Here is a 17,506-nt window from a genome sequence, read left to right as displayed (position 1 = left end):
TACAAAGGAGAGGCTATTGGCACACCCTTCCCTTGTATTGGTCACTCATTTTTTCAAATCTGAAAGGAAGATCCAGTCAAGTAACAATACACCCGTCCTTTGTCGAATTCATTTTATGGGGACCCTCCTTCCCCTTTTCTAGTTTTCTCCTCTGTGAGCTAGTCTTTGTAGTCCAATTTCGATTTGGAAAAATATTTCTCCTTTTTCTAGTTTTCTCTCGCAAAAATATTTCTTGTTTTCTCCTCTGTTAGTCTTTGTAGTCTACCACCCAAGACACCATCTCAGTGAAGAAAAAAGATCATTGAATTCAATGCCAGCAGGAATTCAGCTCAGCTTTGTGAAGGGTGTTTTTTTTTTTATTATTTGCCACAAGCGAGTGTTTTGAAGGTGTGCAGTGGAATTAATTTGTACAAGAGGTTTGTATTTTAGGTCTATTTTGTATTGTGGTCAAATTGTATTTTTTAAAAAATTAAATTGTATTTAGTTTTAAATTATTTTTTGTACTTTTTTATTGTTTTAATGTACCTATATCAAAATAATTTTTAAATATATATATATATATATATATATATATATATATATATATATTTAAATAAAAATTATTTAGAAAAACAATTCATTCCCTAAAAATTTCATACTGAGAAACAAGGGAGGAAAAAACAAGAAATCTGACAGCCAACAAACAAATAGATCTAGATTTAAGATCATTACAGGACAAAACAGACCAGAACATACAAGCCAAGATGGAAGATTTATGAAAAAAAGAAGTCAAAAAGCAAAAACAAAAGAAATGATAATAAAAAATAAAAACAAGGGAAACAAGTGGCTAGCTTACGGCAGGTGACCCTTTGTCGGTGGCAAACAACGGAGCTGCAAAGGTGAAGCGTGAGAGGGATTAACCTGTGATTAAAAAGAACATGGATTTAATGGGAAGAGTCTTTATGTTTTGCCAAGTAAAAACGAGGGAGACTTATCACCTCTTTATTCTTATCCTCCACAAGAGATCGTACGTTTGTATTGCAAGGATTCAATTAGTCCAGGTGGGCCGAGCTGATGATCAATATTCTCGAGACAAAAACAAAGTAATCAAATTCTAGCTGCCTAAATTCGATTGCATGCATGCATTTAGCTACCATTTACTAGTTTAATGACCAGCTATTTTTTTATTTTCAGAAAATTAATGATTCCGTCCGAATATTCTCTCAAGAGAGAGATGGCCGGGGATCTTTAACTTTCCATTTCTGTCCATGAAAAAAGATATCGGTGTCCCCACTTTTTTATTTCCAAAAAGCACTGGAAATTCTCTGTCTCGTTCCACCAATAAATATTCCAGGCATGATTCAACAAGCGGAGAATAAAATAAGGCGTTCCATATTGGCTTTCGCAACCAATTGAAATAAGATCAAATGGATAAGCACATAGAAACTCTCGTAGCTGTAATTCATAAACCAGCTTCATGGACTCCTTCAATTGGCTCATAACAGTCCTCTCGTTCTGTAGCGTTCCTTCTTTTCGTAAACCTTCTGTAGGATGTTCAAGAAGCACCTCTCCCTCTCCCTCTCCCTCTCCCTCTCTCTCACAGATGCAACATCCATACATGTACATGACCTAGCTAGCTAGCCTAACGTTCAGCTACAAGACTCTTACCGTCCAATCAACTATATATATGCATTCCAGGAAGGGGACAATCGTGTATGGAGTGGATGGCCATTTAATAATGAACGGATCAACTAGAGGATGGCCACCGTGCGAGGAATCAAACAAACAAATAAAATCATCTCTCTGGCATATATGATGATTCGTGTGTGGATATTTCTTCCCTCTTTGTTTTACGAGAAACCTCATTAATTATGCAAATTATAGAATTCCAGTCCTTCCATATCTATGTAAATTAACATTTTATATCACTTTATGCAATATATATAACGGTTCTGTATCGTGAATTATCATTTTTATATCCTTAATGTAACTACACGCACAAGAGCTATATATAGACGTTCCGAGTAGCATAGAATCTTAGCTAGGTACAAAAGGTAAATTGACAAATATAAGATAAATAAATAAAGGATGTCAATTTCTTAAGTATGAAGTTAGGAATCTTGTTAATATGGTAGGGATGGAAATTCGAGATCTGCCCTTGTTGTAAATATTGTAGCTGTAACAGGAAGGACATCGATCTATATATATTTTCGCGTATGATATTTGTATATTTCTGTGATTATTCCTTCTCTTTACATGGCAACAGGCATATGACAATAGTGTTCTAATCGGCAGTACGTACGATTTCTCTCTATGATTGAGAATTAAGAGGGGCCTACTGTGTTATCCATATTCAAAGATGAACGAGTCAGTGAATTTTTTGGCAGTGTCCTTTGTCAGGGCTGGTTTTTATCTGGACAAAAGGCTTGGCAGGGTATTAGAGTGGGGCTGGGGTGGATGAGGGATCTGCCTTTTCATTACCAAGTTTTTTCCTTTTGTTGGTGACGCTATGTTTAGGTAGATCTACAAGAACCCTAATTTAATTAAATGCCTTTTTTCCCCTTTATTTATTTCCCCGTAAGGTGATTCTTCAAGGCTTAACCATATAAAAACACCCCATGCCGAAAATGGGCTCCGTTCAGAACTTTTAATTTAGAAATACTGGTCGAAACTTCGACCAATATAATTGATTTCTTCCACTAATTTGTTTTGATTTTTCTAATATCTTGATTTAGGTTTTTCTCTGTGACCTATTCTTTGTAATTTCAAAGAGAAACATTTGCATATATATTACCCTGTATCATAAATTTATATATGACGTTAATTAAGCATGTCAGAAGATGTAAATCAAAATGCGACCGGGAGAGGGATTTTACCGTACTTTAATTTAATGTTTTTGTGTTTTAAAAGTATTTTTAAAAAATTTAATTTTTTTATTTAAATTAATTTTTTTTAAAGTTTTCATATCATTTTGATTCATTGATATTAAAAATAAATTTTAAAAATAAAAAAATATTATTTTAATATTTTTTCAATTTAAAAACACTTTAAAAAATAACCACTTTCTTGACACACAACAAAAATCACCAGTTACGTGGAATGTTCAACCAGGCACTTTCCTTAGCATTTCCAGAAAAAAAAAAAAAAAAAAAAGTGCATTAATTGCTGCTACACTCACCACTTCTACCGACGTTTGATATTTGTCCGGGATTATGACAAGGACATTGTGCAATAAAATGAAAACACGAAGTTAGTATACAAGCCAATAGGACATACGGTTCTATGTAAGATGGTTACAGTTTAAATGTTTGCTGTAGATTAAGAATAATTCAAATATTTCCAAAAAATAAAATGAAATAAGAAAGCAAAATGATTCAGCTACCTACTAGGCTCTGTTTGGTCCTGTTATATTTGCAAATTAAGTACGAATGCTGAGTAAAGATTTTTAATTTAAGTAACCTTTTTTTTATTATTATTTATGTGTGAATGTGCTTCGCTTTGTTTTAGCTGGCATCAGCTATCCTAACTGCATGTCACCTGCGTGATGACATGAAATTCTTAATTTAGAAGGAGCATTTTGCGATTTTGTGTTTTTTTTTCCTTTTCCAGCACTTTGTTTACTCATACCCTCAATTTTTATTTTATTTTCCTGGGAAAAAAAATCTTCTCTGAAATTAAACGTGTGTCACCTTTAATATGGAGGACGGATATACTAGATTCGAGAGCACAAACTCTGGCCTATCTTTGTGTATATATACACAGTAAATCTTAACCATTTGAATTATCAACGAAAGATTAATGCTTTTTTTTTTAACAAAGATAATATAGGAAAAGGGAAATCCACACATCTTAGATATCGAGAACTAGTTTAAGCATACTAGAGAATAATATAAATTATTTTTATTTGACATGGTATCAGAGTCTTGATGACCAGCCGATCACGAGTTTGAATCTCATTATTTTTATTTATTTAATAAAATTAAGCACAAGGTAGTGTGAACTTATACAAATTTCTAGTTTAAAGAGATTTCACAAGGTGTGTTAGAGAATAATATAAATTATATCTTGAGACTTTACTTAACAACTTAAATTTTTAGATAAAATAGTTTTGTTGTACAAAGTATTTATCTGGCTGATAGGATAATGTTAGGGCAACTATTTTTTGCCTTCACATGATTTTTATCCATGAAATTCCCTTTTCTTTTGGTCCCTAAATTTTCCATTACCCTGGAATGTTGTTGAAAAAAATATTAATTAAAATCAAAGGTCAGGTTTGGTTGGTAAAATGTCTATATGATCTAGTGTCTGGACTTCGGAGAAAAATCTAGCTAGAGGGGGTAAAAAAAAACAGTACGAACATAATCATTAAAAGCGACATTACCTTTGTTGTTTTATTTATAAAAATATGTATATAAATATCTAGCAATTGCTTTGCTCCATTATTTTGATGCTATTGCTTCAAAGGATACATTGAATAAGCATGTCTTAACATTAATAAAATAAATATTAATATATAATCATCAAAATGCATGCATAGAATTTGAACAAAATATATTGTACTCTCCAAACATACGGTTAAACAATCTTTTTTATGAACAACATATTGTTCAGGATTTAAATGGTGTTTGTTCTCTTTTTTTTAAAAAAAAAAAAAAACTTAAAAGAAGGTTAAATCGTACATAACCTGTTTAAGGTTAATTATCTGTAAACATAATTTAAGGTACAGTAAAATGTTTATCTTGTTTCAAGAATACACGACAATATTAATAATTACCCTCCTTTAAAGGAATTTCTCTTTACCTTTTCTCGTTCACACCTTAATTATACAATAACTCCTGTTTTATAAATCCCCGCTCATTTTCACGGGAGGTGTTTAGAAATATAATATTTTTTAAAGTAAATTTTATTTTGAAATATATTAAAATAATATTTTTTTTAATTTTTAAAAAATTATTTTTAATATCAACACATTAAAAAAAATTAAAAACACATAAAAAATAATTTAAAGTGAGGAAAAAAATAAAATTAAAATTAATTTTTTTCAAAAACACAAAAATAAATGGCATTTTAGATTTTGAAACTTAAATCTAAAAGTATTTCTAAATATTGAAAACTGGGATGTAACTTTCGTGACTAAAAAGTTAAATTTTAAATTAAAAAAACTAAAAAAAATAACACAAATTTTAAAAAAAGAAAAGGCAATAAATGCGAGTTAACAGTAGTTCTCTATACCCTTCAGCTTTTCTGTTAATATTGATGTTAATAATATCCAGCACAAAGAGAATCATCGAGATCTTCTTACAGTGCTTTTTTTTTACAATGATAGAGGCTTTTTGCAATACTTTGAAACAATAAAGAACACGTGGTATTAACATTATAAAAATATTTAATCACAATCTCGTTAAATATCGGATAATATATAAGACTATGATTAGATATTTTTTAGAGTTAATATCATTTCAGGATTTGGATGCAAACTGATCCGTGTAGAAAAGAAATAAAGCCCTCGTGTTTCAGTAACCCATGTTTATCCGGAAACTAAACTGAATAAAGTTTTTATTAAAATCAAAATTAATTAATACTTTAAAACATGGGGAAAGTACCGTAACTGTTTTTACTTGTTACTATGAATTTTATAGTATTTTTTTTTGTTTTTTTCCCTAATTGTTTTTTTCATTTTGTTTTTTTTTTTCATAAAATTATATTTGTCGATTTTTTTTAATATTGAGTTGGCTAAAAATTTACCTTTGTAATTTTTTTTATTTAAAACACTGTGAATTGCTACAGTGTTTTCTCACATAGGTTTTTTTTATGATTTTTTCAAAATTATTTGTCGATTTTATTTTTTAATATTAAGTTAGTTGAGAATTACAGTTGTAGCTTTTCTCACAAAATACCGTGGATTGCTACCGCGTTTCCCCACATGGTTTTTTTTGTTCAAAATTGTATTTTTCAATTTTATTTTTTTAATATGGAGTTGGTTGAGAATTTAGCTTTGTAATTTTTTTCTTTAAAACATTGTGAATTACTACAGTGTTCCTCCACATTGTTTTTTTTTTTTGTTTTTTTTATGATTTTTTTAAAAATTATCTTTGTCGATTTATTTTTTAATATTAAGCTAGTTGAAAATTACAATTATAATAAATGGAGAAAACACTATAGCTTTCTTTACAAATTACCGTGTATTGATATAGTGTTTTCTCCACATGGTTTTTTTTCGTTTCTTTATATTTTTTTCTAAAATTATCTTTGTTGATTTTATATTTTTTGATATTGAGCTGATTGAGAATTATAATTACAAGTGATTACAAATAAGGTTAAATTATGTGGGGTAAGCAATGTAGCTTTCCTCACAAAACACTGTGGATTGCTATAGTGTTTCCCTATATGTTTTTTTTTGTTTTTTTATTTTTTTTGTTATGATTTTTTTAAATTATCTTTATTAATTTTATTTTTTAATATTTATTTATAATTATAATATCATCAAACATATTTATTTTATAAATTCACAGCAGCGCAATGACATGAGATCTAGTTTTACATGAAATTCAGCAGTGAAGGCATGGTGACTTGAAGGTATTGTAAAAGATCACCGTGTATTTTAATTTTTACCTAGCCCAGATAGAAAGTAGAAACTAGAGTCATTGATAGGTGGTTCTGCAGGGAGTCGTAATTCGTACCAAGAAAAAAAGAGACCCAACTTGCACTCTACCTGCTCGCCACCGTGGGGCCCTGGAGGAGGACACCGTGCCTTGCTGTTGTGTTCCCACAGTCATTCATTCATTCAGCTAGTGATGCAGGCAACACTTGCAATAGTTTACTTTGTTTTTTTTTTATGTGAAGATCTTGTCAGACTGTTAAAAATGTACGGATTCATACTGTACCACACAGCCTCGCACGCAATAGTATTGCTGATCCTGATTTGTCTCCATGCTCTTTGGAATTCTGAATTATTTCAAAATATTTTTTCTTGTTTTTAAAAATAATTTAAAAGCATCCAGATAAATAAATATAAAGAAAAAAATCAGGTTTTTTTTTTCTTTTAAAGAATAGCCCAGCCAATGAAAACAAATTGTACCTCAATTTATAAATTGGGTACTCGCCTTTTTTTTTTTAAGGGATAAAAAGTTATTTAAATTAAATACTATATATACTAGATTGATAACCATGCTAGAATTTAAAAAAAAATAAAAAAATTAATAAACTGGGTTATTGATTTGAACAAGTTTAACAAGCTCGGTTACTTTAATAATATGACTAAAAAAAGATATTGATGGTAAATAAATTTATCATACATTTAAATGAGAATACTTTATTGTATATTTTATATTTTTAAGAAACTAATAGAATATAATTGTGTATGAGTAATATTTGTTGCTTTTCTTCTCCATCATGTCATAATGTCATGGAAATGGACAATAGAATGCCACTTCATTATTAAACGGATGAAGGAGCAAACTCAAATACGACCAAACTTCATGTGTGATACAACACATAAATATATATGTGGAATAAAAAATAAATATTTTGTTGATGATCCAGCCGTCGAATTTGACTGAATTTCTAGATGGAGCACTTGGAGCACAGTGTGACTGAAGGAAAGACCTTGTGCTTCATCACGGTAGCGTTAAGTTTACTCGGTCATCAATGTCTTTGTCCACACCTAACTCAGATAGAGAAAGCGGATTATTCTGCTCACAAACTTGCTTTTCTGTGTTAAGAAAGACAGAGCATCTTGGAGTAACGATAATAACCACCTACTACAAGCATGTTATTTCTTAACAGGTTAACTCATGGGAGAAAAGAGAAATTCCATTCGAAAAAGCAAAGGGAACAAAAAGGGGAAGGGACAAACTGAGAATTGTAGAAATTGATTAATTATACTACAGAGATCCAAAATAAAACTTTATGATGTAGCCACCCAAAAAGGTTCCCAGTTTAACAATCCTTTCTTCTCCGTTTCACCTTCTTTGCACCTTGTTGGTCTTTGAAACTCCTCCATTCCCATCTCAGCATGAACGTCCAAATCATCAGTACTCTCAGCCTCTTCTTCAAAGCATGCACCGACGTTTCCTAACTCCCCGACATCCGAGTCATCTACTTCATCATAATCCATGTCATTCTCAATCTCATCTTCTTTGCTGTTGCCTTCATCTTTTTCCGTGGAAGCTACGCCCATTGAGTCAAAATCAGAAGTGGAATCTTTGATAAAGCTCAATCGAAGGCGGCCATCCCTTCTTTCAGCATGTAAATAAGTGTGTCTTGATGGAGCCTCGACGGCTCTGATTATCAACCTTCCATCTCCGCGGTGGGCCCTAACTTGTAGAGACTTTGATCCACTCATCGTTGTCAAGGGAGGTGGATAGCTACGAGAACTCGCTTTCTTAGCTCCCAAAAGTTGACGCGATTTCTGTTGCTCCCCAGCTGGAGAATTTCCTGCTCTTGAGTCTGATGAAGACCACGAGAAAATGCTGCTTTCAATCATATCACTACCACTTTCGCTACCTAAACTCTCCGTGCATAATTCCAGGCTCTTTCCACTGAGCATTGAAGAGGAACGATTAATTAGAGGATGAACGTATATATTTCCTTTCCCCATTGATTCTTTGGGACCTTCGGTACTGGTGGAGAGAGCTTGGAGGAAGCTCGAGCCACCCAAATCAGGATTTGAAGATGTATGCATATCATGGAGGAAGCTAGTTTTGTGGCTAGTTTCCTCATAGTGGCATTTGCCACTCACTTCTTTGGGATCAGAATCTAATAAACAAGGCTTCAAGGCTAGTTCAAGGGATTGAGCGAAAGAGAGATTTGGTGAAGATAATCTAAGTCTTAGTGTTCTTGACTCAACAATAGCAGACTCGAGGCAAGACTGCAAACCCTGGCAAACCATAGTTGCCATTGCGTAAGCTATTTGTACAGGTTATGTGACAGATACAAACAAGAACTTGCAAGAAACCTGCCAAAGATTATATGGAAGGAGAGCAAAAACAGAGGAAAACAGAGGAGTTTGGCTTCGGGGTTAAGAAGCTCTTGTTTTGCTGAGAGAGGCAGGGAGAGAGGGAGAGATAAGGGGGAGAGGAGACCACTGAACATGAGATATAACTGAGGCGCGGGGCGTGAATTTGTAGTCTCAAAAAGTGCCAGGAGGTACAGTGGACAGAGGTGGGGAGGGGACCTTTTTACGCCACTTGAATATAACAAGTCTTAATAATTTGCCACACAACGAAAAAGAGAATAAAAGAAACAAAAATGTGTGTGTCGGGAGGAGTTTAAAGACGAGAGACTGTTTTAACATTCATGTTTTTTGGTTTTGACTTGTGAATTTTCGAATTTCAGAAAAAAAACTCCTCCTCAATCTCTCATACGGGCAGATTTACGCGGGTTTGGTTAGGATGTCGTTGTAAAGGCATGCCACAAGAGTGTAGTTAAAAATAGAGCGAGACGGGGATGTAGCAACGGTTCCAAAAAATTACCAGCTCCTCTATACCCTTTTCTGTCCTTCCAAAAGAAAGCCAACAAAAAGCCAGAAAACAAAGGATTCTCTTATATATTTCTTGATACTTTGATGGTGATGTTTTTCCCCCTCTTTTCATTTTCTTTATTGTATTTTATCAGGACAGAAACCACACTATCCATTCTCTTATAGATGATGATGATGATTCCTGTCTTCAAAGTCAAAACCTACGTTGATTGCATTTCAAATAAATAAAATGAGAAGAAAGCATCAGCACACTCCCTTTGAAATTCGAAGCTAAGGTGTCAAATTACATAAATGCTCACCATTCATGCCGACCAGATACGTAAAAATCCTACTTTCCAAATTTCCGCCCAGGAGAACATGCAGCAAAATTATGCCCAATAGCAAAATGAAAACAATTGTCACCTTAAAGATTAACATTAAAAAAATCAAGGGCTGGTTTGACCAGCACAGAGAATCCATGCTTTATTGTTCAATAAGTATGTTTCACCAAGAAAAAACAAGAGGGGAGACATTAGTAATGGAGCAACCGGCCTGGCCGAATCAGGAGCTCCGGACCCCACCATGGATTTAAAGGCAGGCAATGTCATGGTGAGACCCCACTGGCATGTTAGCTTGCCAATTATTCAAACATGGCTATGATACTGTGCACTGTAAAATTGCAACTAATTCAAACTCAAGAGAATTCAAGCTTGCATGTTTTTTTGTAAAAATAAAAAATAATAAAAAATTGTACGGGTTTCCTTCCGATGAAACTCTAGCATGCCATGCTTGATCAATACTTCTAGGTTTGGTTTATGTTAACATCATTTTATATAATATTATGCCCTTCATATTTAATTCATATTTTGTCCAGCTAACACCAATCGTACGGACTGCTTATGCAAGCATGTTAAAGCCCTTTGAAAAAGAAAGAAATGATCCTCCACTAACAAGACCTTTTCTTTGTCTGCTAGGTGCTAACCCATGAATCCTATCATGCCTCTCTGTGAACCCTAATCCATGTGGGCGGACTACAAAATGACCTAACCTACTGGCTAAAAGTAACCCCCGGGTTTCGTTAGCCTAAACAAAAGTTGCTGCTAACACTCTTTTGCCACTTGAGCTTGTGGGTGAGACTTCCAAGTTTGGAGATCAGAGAACTCATTTAAATCATTTACTGTAAAAAGAGCGAAAACGGCATCAGTGAATCACATGCACCCGTACAGTGCAAAAATATTGCTATCACATGTTGCCTTTCTGTGATTACACATGCACGAACTAGCATGTTTTCTTTCTTTGGTGTGTTAATTGTAAAGCATGATCAAGTACATTCTTTCCCGTATCTGACTAGAATTCTATATTGCTAATGGTTATGGACTTCCTCTTCGTTTCAATATTTTGGTTAATAAATCTAAGAAAGTCAGGAAATGGAAAACGAAACCTGCAAGCATCCCTTGAATGCCTTTGTGAGGAGAATAGAAGGATACATGAGAAAAATACTTCGTATCCCAGCTAATTTTAGATATTTACAGTTATGACATCCCCAATTATGCTAGTCGATAACGGGAACAGAAGGATATATATGCCAAGCCATACGTTTGAATAACAGTCAATTTTTTGGTCTTCCCTTTTCCTTCATGGTTTCTAATTTCCATGTACTTGGAAGAGTAAATGGCCATTTTCACCTGGTCTTTGTCAAAGTTGGATGCATGTCTCCTTTTTCTTTCCCGCGATGCCTTGATATGTGTTTCACATATTTTACATGATTCAGCGTATGAGGAGTCACAGGTCACAAAAACTACATTTCATATTATCCATGTTTTTTTTATTTGCTTGTCTACTCGTCAAAGAAAGAAAGGATGATACCACAAGTAATAGACAGTGAAATGATCGAGGAGCTCTTCTAGGTCAAAAATTTGCGCCAAGATGTTTGTGGTTTTCTTAGAACTACAGTCATAACCATGGATCTCCGATCTAAAAGATTGCTATGAATGAAAAGAGCGTATACATATCCCATCTGAGCAAATATTCTTGCCTCCATATTGAGGATCCTGAGCTGTGTAGCATTTGAATTGCTAGAAGTCTAATTAGTTTTTACCAAGTCCCCACAACAGTAGCTAGTTCCTTGTGAATAGAGCTAAGCACCTTGCTAAGAGTATGGAATGAACTTTAAAAGTTCTAAAACTTGCTTAATTTATTTGGGCTCGGCATAATTTAATTCTTTTCTCCAGAGCTGTTTTCCCCTTTTTATTGGATCATGTTCTTTAATTTACTACCACTAGGACGCGTAGCGAGGGGAAAACAACAAAATAATCAACTTGATATATGACGATGATTTATAAAACACCAGTCACAGAGAAATATAGTGCAAGTACAGCACAACCTCCCCCTTAAGGTAATGTGAGAATGTCGAAACATCACACTTCAAAAACATGCCATTATTTAAAACTCTGGCGACCACAACTCTCTCTCCCCTCGCTATCATCACTGAAACGGTTCTTCGAAAACAACCAAGTAGCAACACATCAGCACTTCTAAATAATCAAAAGGGCCCTTTTTTTTTCTTTTTTTAGCATGGTGCTTAAGTGTAGGTTATTTGTCCCAAAAAAATGCACTCTTTCCCTTATATCTAGATATTGAAACCGAAAACAGAGCATATGGTCCTAGCTCCTAACCCTGCTTAACCAAATAAAGAAGTATAGTAACCTTTGGCAGCTCTAAACGAGCATACTTTTCAAGCCTTTTTTCCTGGTACAAAGATTCTTTATTTATGAGCTAATAATAGTTGTGTGCGCCAGAGAGAGAGAGAGTGAGAAACAGAGCATCAATTTTGCCGCAGAATCTAATTTGTGTTTCTTTGATTTTATTTAAGCCTAGGCCCTTTTGGACTTAGAGAGTGAGTGAAATTTGCATCAGAATCCATCAAAATTTGTTTGATTTTGTATTAAGTAATGGAGAATCTTTAGCTTGGAATACGTCATGTCCCTTTGGCCTTCAGTGAAGCCAAAAGTTGGCCCCTTGATTTTTTCCCATGATGCATTTTTAATGAAGTCTTTGTTAAGAAAGACAAGTCCAGTTCATGGCTTCCATTACACTAGCATGTAAACAAATCACTCTGCCTACCCTTTTGACCATGTTAGTGCCACCTTTCCCTTTCACTTTATACTTTGTTGCATTAATTTATATTTTAACTTCAAAAAGAACAATAAAAACATTACAATGGATGCCCACGTAATACATGCAAACATGTAATGCAACTAATGGTTATGCTATCACTAACAGAAGGCTAAAGTAATTTCTGCATAGATGCAGAGCCCGTGAAAAACCTTTAGAAGCAACATGTAAATGTCATAGTCGAAGGATAGGTTTGCACACAGTGACTAGATATATGAGTCTGATCTCAACTGGCATGCATGATTAGTACGGATGTTGCTCTATTGCTATTACAATTAATAATTATTATAATATGTAATCTATCATTTTCAAGCTCTAGAAGACTGATATTGAGAGTTTCTGAATTTGGCCTGCAAGTTGTTATAAATGTTTTAATTGTTGATTTTAAAGAAATATTTACATCACTATTGTGGAATAATGCTACTATTTGATAAAGGTGAGCATACAAAGAGAATAAATCTTTCAGGATTAGTTTAGAAAACTTACAAGCAGTCATATGACCATCTTAGAAGACTTGCTGCTTAAGTTTCAAGAAAAGATGATGACGCCTGTTTTCATGGACCAGCAGAATCTATACCATTGGATGTGGCTCCAGTATGATCCTCCCTAAACTCAAACACATTTTCAACTTATCTACAAAGTGGAATTAATGCAACTGAAATAGAAACAGTAGATTAATTATGGAGTATGATGCCAAATAGGAATTTCCAAATCAAAGCAATCAAACGTGGAGCACAATCACAGAAAATTGGTAAAAACATCCATTATGCAGATTACAATTAACTTTTTCTCCATCTAACCTAGTGGATGTTGGCGGAAATTATAAGCAGTCCATTTGTTAATATATTCTTACCAAGAGTAATAAAAACAACAAATCATAGAAAAAAATTTAATCAACAATTGCAATCCACCAACAAGGTGCCAAACCTTATTCCAAGCTAGCATTGCTCAAAACACAGCACAGAAAAAATGCTGTTTTCCAAAGCAACCATTCGAGGAACATTAGATACAGTTCCCCAGTTGGAAATTGAAAATAATAAACTGGAAGAATGGGAAAGTAAATAGCATGTTTTTTCGAATCTCCATCTCAAATAAAACCTGCTTTTCCAACCAAATTATCAAACTCAACATTATGAAATCGATATCACCAAGATCTTGCCAGTGATTCTGCTGGGTTCAATATTTATGTTCTCAAAAGATCACTTGCAAATAAAACTACTATAATCATCAGGACTGTTATTGCAGTAAGCCCATCATCTGTAAACAAGGAGATGCAATAAGGTTTTAAGGAACATCATGCAATACAAAAGGCAAATCATTCTTGGCACAAATTAGTGCCACATCATGGCCAGAGTGATAACATCACATGCCAATTATCAAGGGTACTAATTACAATGTCTTAAATTCTCAACCATTCCTAACAGGTGCCAATTAAAGTCACTTAACTTTCTCCAACAGGTGAATCTCACTGGAATAAAAATGAGAGGTATCAAGAGATCGGAGGGTTACTTTCTATTTGTAATCCAAAAATTGGACCAAAAAAAAAGAAAAGACTCAAGAATTGTCACTAACTATATGTCTCCAAACAGACTCCTCTTGAGTTTTCTTTTCATTTTTCATTTTTCATTTTTTCATTTTTTTGTTACAAAAGAGAGGTTAAAACTCAAGAACTTTTGAGGGGAAGGAGAAAACTAATACTAGTTGAGCTACAACTCAATAGCTTGCGATCTTTGAATTTAATAGGTAACACTCCAAAACAAGTACTGCAACGCGTACATGAGCAGAAGTAAATCTTAATCTATTATTGATCTGATGGTCTTCCCAAAAATGGTACAAGAACTGAATACTCCATATAGCTTATCATAGATTCAAACCCGCTCTATCATCTTACAATTCTAAAATATCATGCATGCAAGCAAGATTGAATTCTTTCCAAAAATGATCCAAGAACCCCAAGCTCCAAAATTCCCAATCCGAGATTTGGATCCTCGCCAATTATCAAGTAGATTGCTTCTTAAAATTCCTCTACTTCTTCTATCCATCCAAAGTTATGCAATCGAAAACCTACCAATCATTAAAGTGAACCATAATTATATATACCTGCTAGATATAGGTATTCAATGATATGGCAACAAATTAACTGAAATCCAGTCATTTAGGTAGAATGATCGATGGGAATCACGAGAAATATTGAGGCAAAAATGCGTGGGAAACCTTTCAACTACAGATCAAGTTAAAAGATCTCTGTCATTTCAAGAATTGAGATTTAGACCCCTCGAATTGTCTATTAATTTACTAAAACCCCGTCAATTTGATTCAATCAATTCAGCATCTAAGAGATAACAACAAATGTATCACTTACAATCACGTGATCTTCGAGATAACATTTTAGCTCGTGCATGAACAGCAGAACAGTTTTGAGACTATTTCATATCAACTCATAAATTCGGGATTTCAGCACTCCTTAATCTTTTTCTTTTTTTTATCAAATTCACAAGATACAAATCCAACTCTACATATTGAAATTAAAATCCCGTATCCATGTCAAATTACTGGATGAAATTAACAATTAGATTCCAAATTACACTAACACATCACGAACAACTTATAATACTCTTAAATTACCAATGATGACAGCATTAATATATAAAAACGAGAGACAAATCGCTTACAATAACAAAGTGAAGCAAAGTAACGGATTCGCTGATCAATCAGATCAGCGTCAATGGAAGCCAGGAAGGTGAAAAATCCGGTTGGTAGTTAACTCTAAAATCGCTCTGGGGCTGCCGCGGTAATCGCGCGCAGAACCACTGGTTTTGATTTTGAAGCCGGGAACATGAAAATAATTTGGTGCGGGTAATATTATAAAATTTGCCCTTGGTAAATTATATTTACGTCCCCGGATGGATTTTGCAATTACAAAACCTTGCCAGCTTGCATTGGTAATAAAACTCGGTCAGGAAATTGACCCGGCACAAATTGACCCGGAAAAGAAAAGAAAAAAAAACCACTCTCTCCATTGTCTCCCTGGAGAAGTCTCTTGCCTCCTCTCTCCCCTCGTTATTATCCATTGTTTTCTTTTTTTGTCTCTTTAAATTTTACTATTGTTTTCTTTCTCATTATAAATCCAATCTCAATAAATAAATTCTTCCCATTTCGCTCTCTCTATTTTTTCCAAATCTAGATTTTGTCATATATCAGCAAGATCCGCTGATTTTGCGTGTTTCTTTTATGATTCTTAACAAGAGATATTTGCTTCTTCCTCGTCTTCGGTGTCTGTTGTCGACCTGACAGACGAGTCTGGCGACTCCCAGCCGAATCTTGGGTATCTTAGAGAAGCTCGTCAATCAGTTTGCCATGAGTTTAATTTTTTTTGCATTTTGTTGCGAGTCAAGAAGAAACCAAAAACAATATTACACCGTTTTGTTGAATTAGGTGTTTTTTTATAAATAAATCAGGTCTCACCTGGGATTGACTGGTAGGTTTAGCTAAGTTTAATTGTATCAATTACAAATCTAGTTTTTTTTTCTATAAAACCTGACTAGCAAGACCTGGGGTCATTTAAGTTTTAAGTCAATATGTCTCACACCGAGTTTTATAGCAATGCTGTATAATTAATTTATTTTCTAATTTTTAAATTTAACTATTGGTTAATGTTTTATAATAAAAATGACAAGTAAAAAAGTGAAAAAAAAATAATTTAAAAAACAAAAGTAAAAACCTAAAATAAATTTATTTTTAGACCAAAGTAATTTTTTATAAAAAAAAACAAGAGGTGTAATAAAATATATTGACAATTAAAAAGAAAACTAAAGGATATGAGAGTTTTATTGTAGCTCTATACACAAATTATTATGAATTGTTATAGTTAAATTATTTTTTTACCTTTAAATTACTTAAATTTAAGCCTTTTATTTAGGGTTATTTTGGTATTTTCCTCCGGCTCGGTGGTCATTAGAAGATTGTTTAGGGGTGTATATGTCTTTTCAGATTTTTTAACACGATAAAAATACTTTTTCACCCTTAAAGTCAACAAAAATTAGAATTGTTGACCAATGACTTTCCTAACTTTTCACAATATTTGTAATTGTAAAAATTCTTCTTTACCTCTAGGATAAAAAAAAAAAAAGAACAATGTGTTGTTGGACAAGGGTATTTAAGGTTTTTTTAGTTTCCATGTATAGAAAAATAGTGTTTTTCGTTTCAGAAGAGACAGAAAATAAGCTTTGTCTTTGGGGTATTCTAGTATTTTCACATGAGTTTTTTTATGTGTAATTGAGAGTACCATAGAAAGTGTTTTGGTATTTTCATATTTTATTTTTATTTTTAATTGAAAAGCTGTTAGCACGCATTCCACACACCTCATCGAGTAGACGGCGTTACGCGCTATTATATGGCGCGTGTATCTCTATCCGGTGATCAAATATGATCATTCACTGTCTTTCTGAATGCACAGTTTAGCCCAAATTAAGTTGCCTTCTTTGAAGAAAACCACTTCCTACCTTGCATTCTTTAAAGAAAACCATATCTAAAATACCAAAATTCTTGCCATGATTGAACTACTAAAATCCAATGGGTGCAAAAATACAAGCATTTAAATGTGGAGTGAGGCTGAAATAATACCCAAAAAATAAATAAATTAATCCAGTGATATCATAACATACTTATTTGGCAAGCGGGCAACTACGAGTAAGATCTTCTTTATAGAAAAATGCCCTCATATGGACTTTCTTTAAAAGTGATATCTGGCATCGAGAAAGATTACACCAGGAGAAAAACTACACTAAAAAAAATCGTTAAGGTACTAATAATATTCAGTGCAGTGATCTTATAGACTATTCACATGGCAAGTAAATCACTGGTATAAAATTATTTATCACTTGTGCCAGATTT

General features: G+C 33.4%; 1 protein-coding gene and 1 long non-coding RNA gene across 2 annotated transcripts; both read right to left on the bottom strand.

Annotated features, from left to right (window-relative positions):
* Positions 1-7,773: 7,773 nt before the first annotated feature.
* LOC7474226 (protein FANTASTIC FOUR 3) lies at positions 7,774-9,558 on the bottom strand. Its single transcript, XM_002314681.4, has one exon. It carries the CDS (start codon positions 8,876-8,878, stop codon positions 7,886-7,888), a length of 993 nt encoding a protein of 330 aa, XP_002314717.2. The 5' UTR covers positions 8,879-9,558; the 3' UTR covers positions 7,774-7,885.
* Positions 9,559-14,191: 4,633 nt separating this feature from the next.
* Positions 14,192-15,948, bottom strand: LOC112328827 (uncharacterized). The gene is made up of 2 exons (XR_002984053.2): positions 15,286-15,948; positions 14,192-14,677 (listed from the first exon to the last, which is right to left on the bottom strand). It is a non-coding gene; the product is annotated as an uncharacterized LOC112328827 (long non-coding RNA).
* Positions 15,949-17,506: the final 1,558 nt, after the last annotated feature.

Source organism: Populus trichocarpa, chromosome 10, assembly GCF_000002775.5.
Source record: "Populus trichocarpa isolate Nisqually-1 chromosome 10, P.trichocarpa_v4.1, whole genome shotgun sequence".
In the NCBI taxonomy this organism is placed as follows: Eukaryota; Viridiplantae; Streptophyta; class Magnoliopsida; order Malpighiales; family Salicaceae; genus Populus; species Populus trichocarpa.
This window is presented reverse-complemented; position numbering and strand designations above follow the sequence as displayed.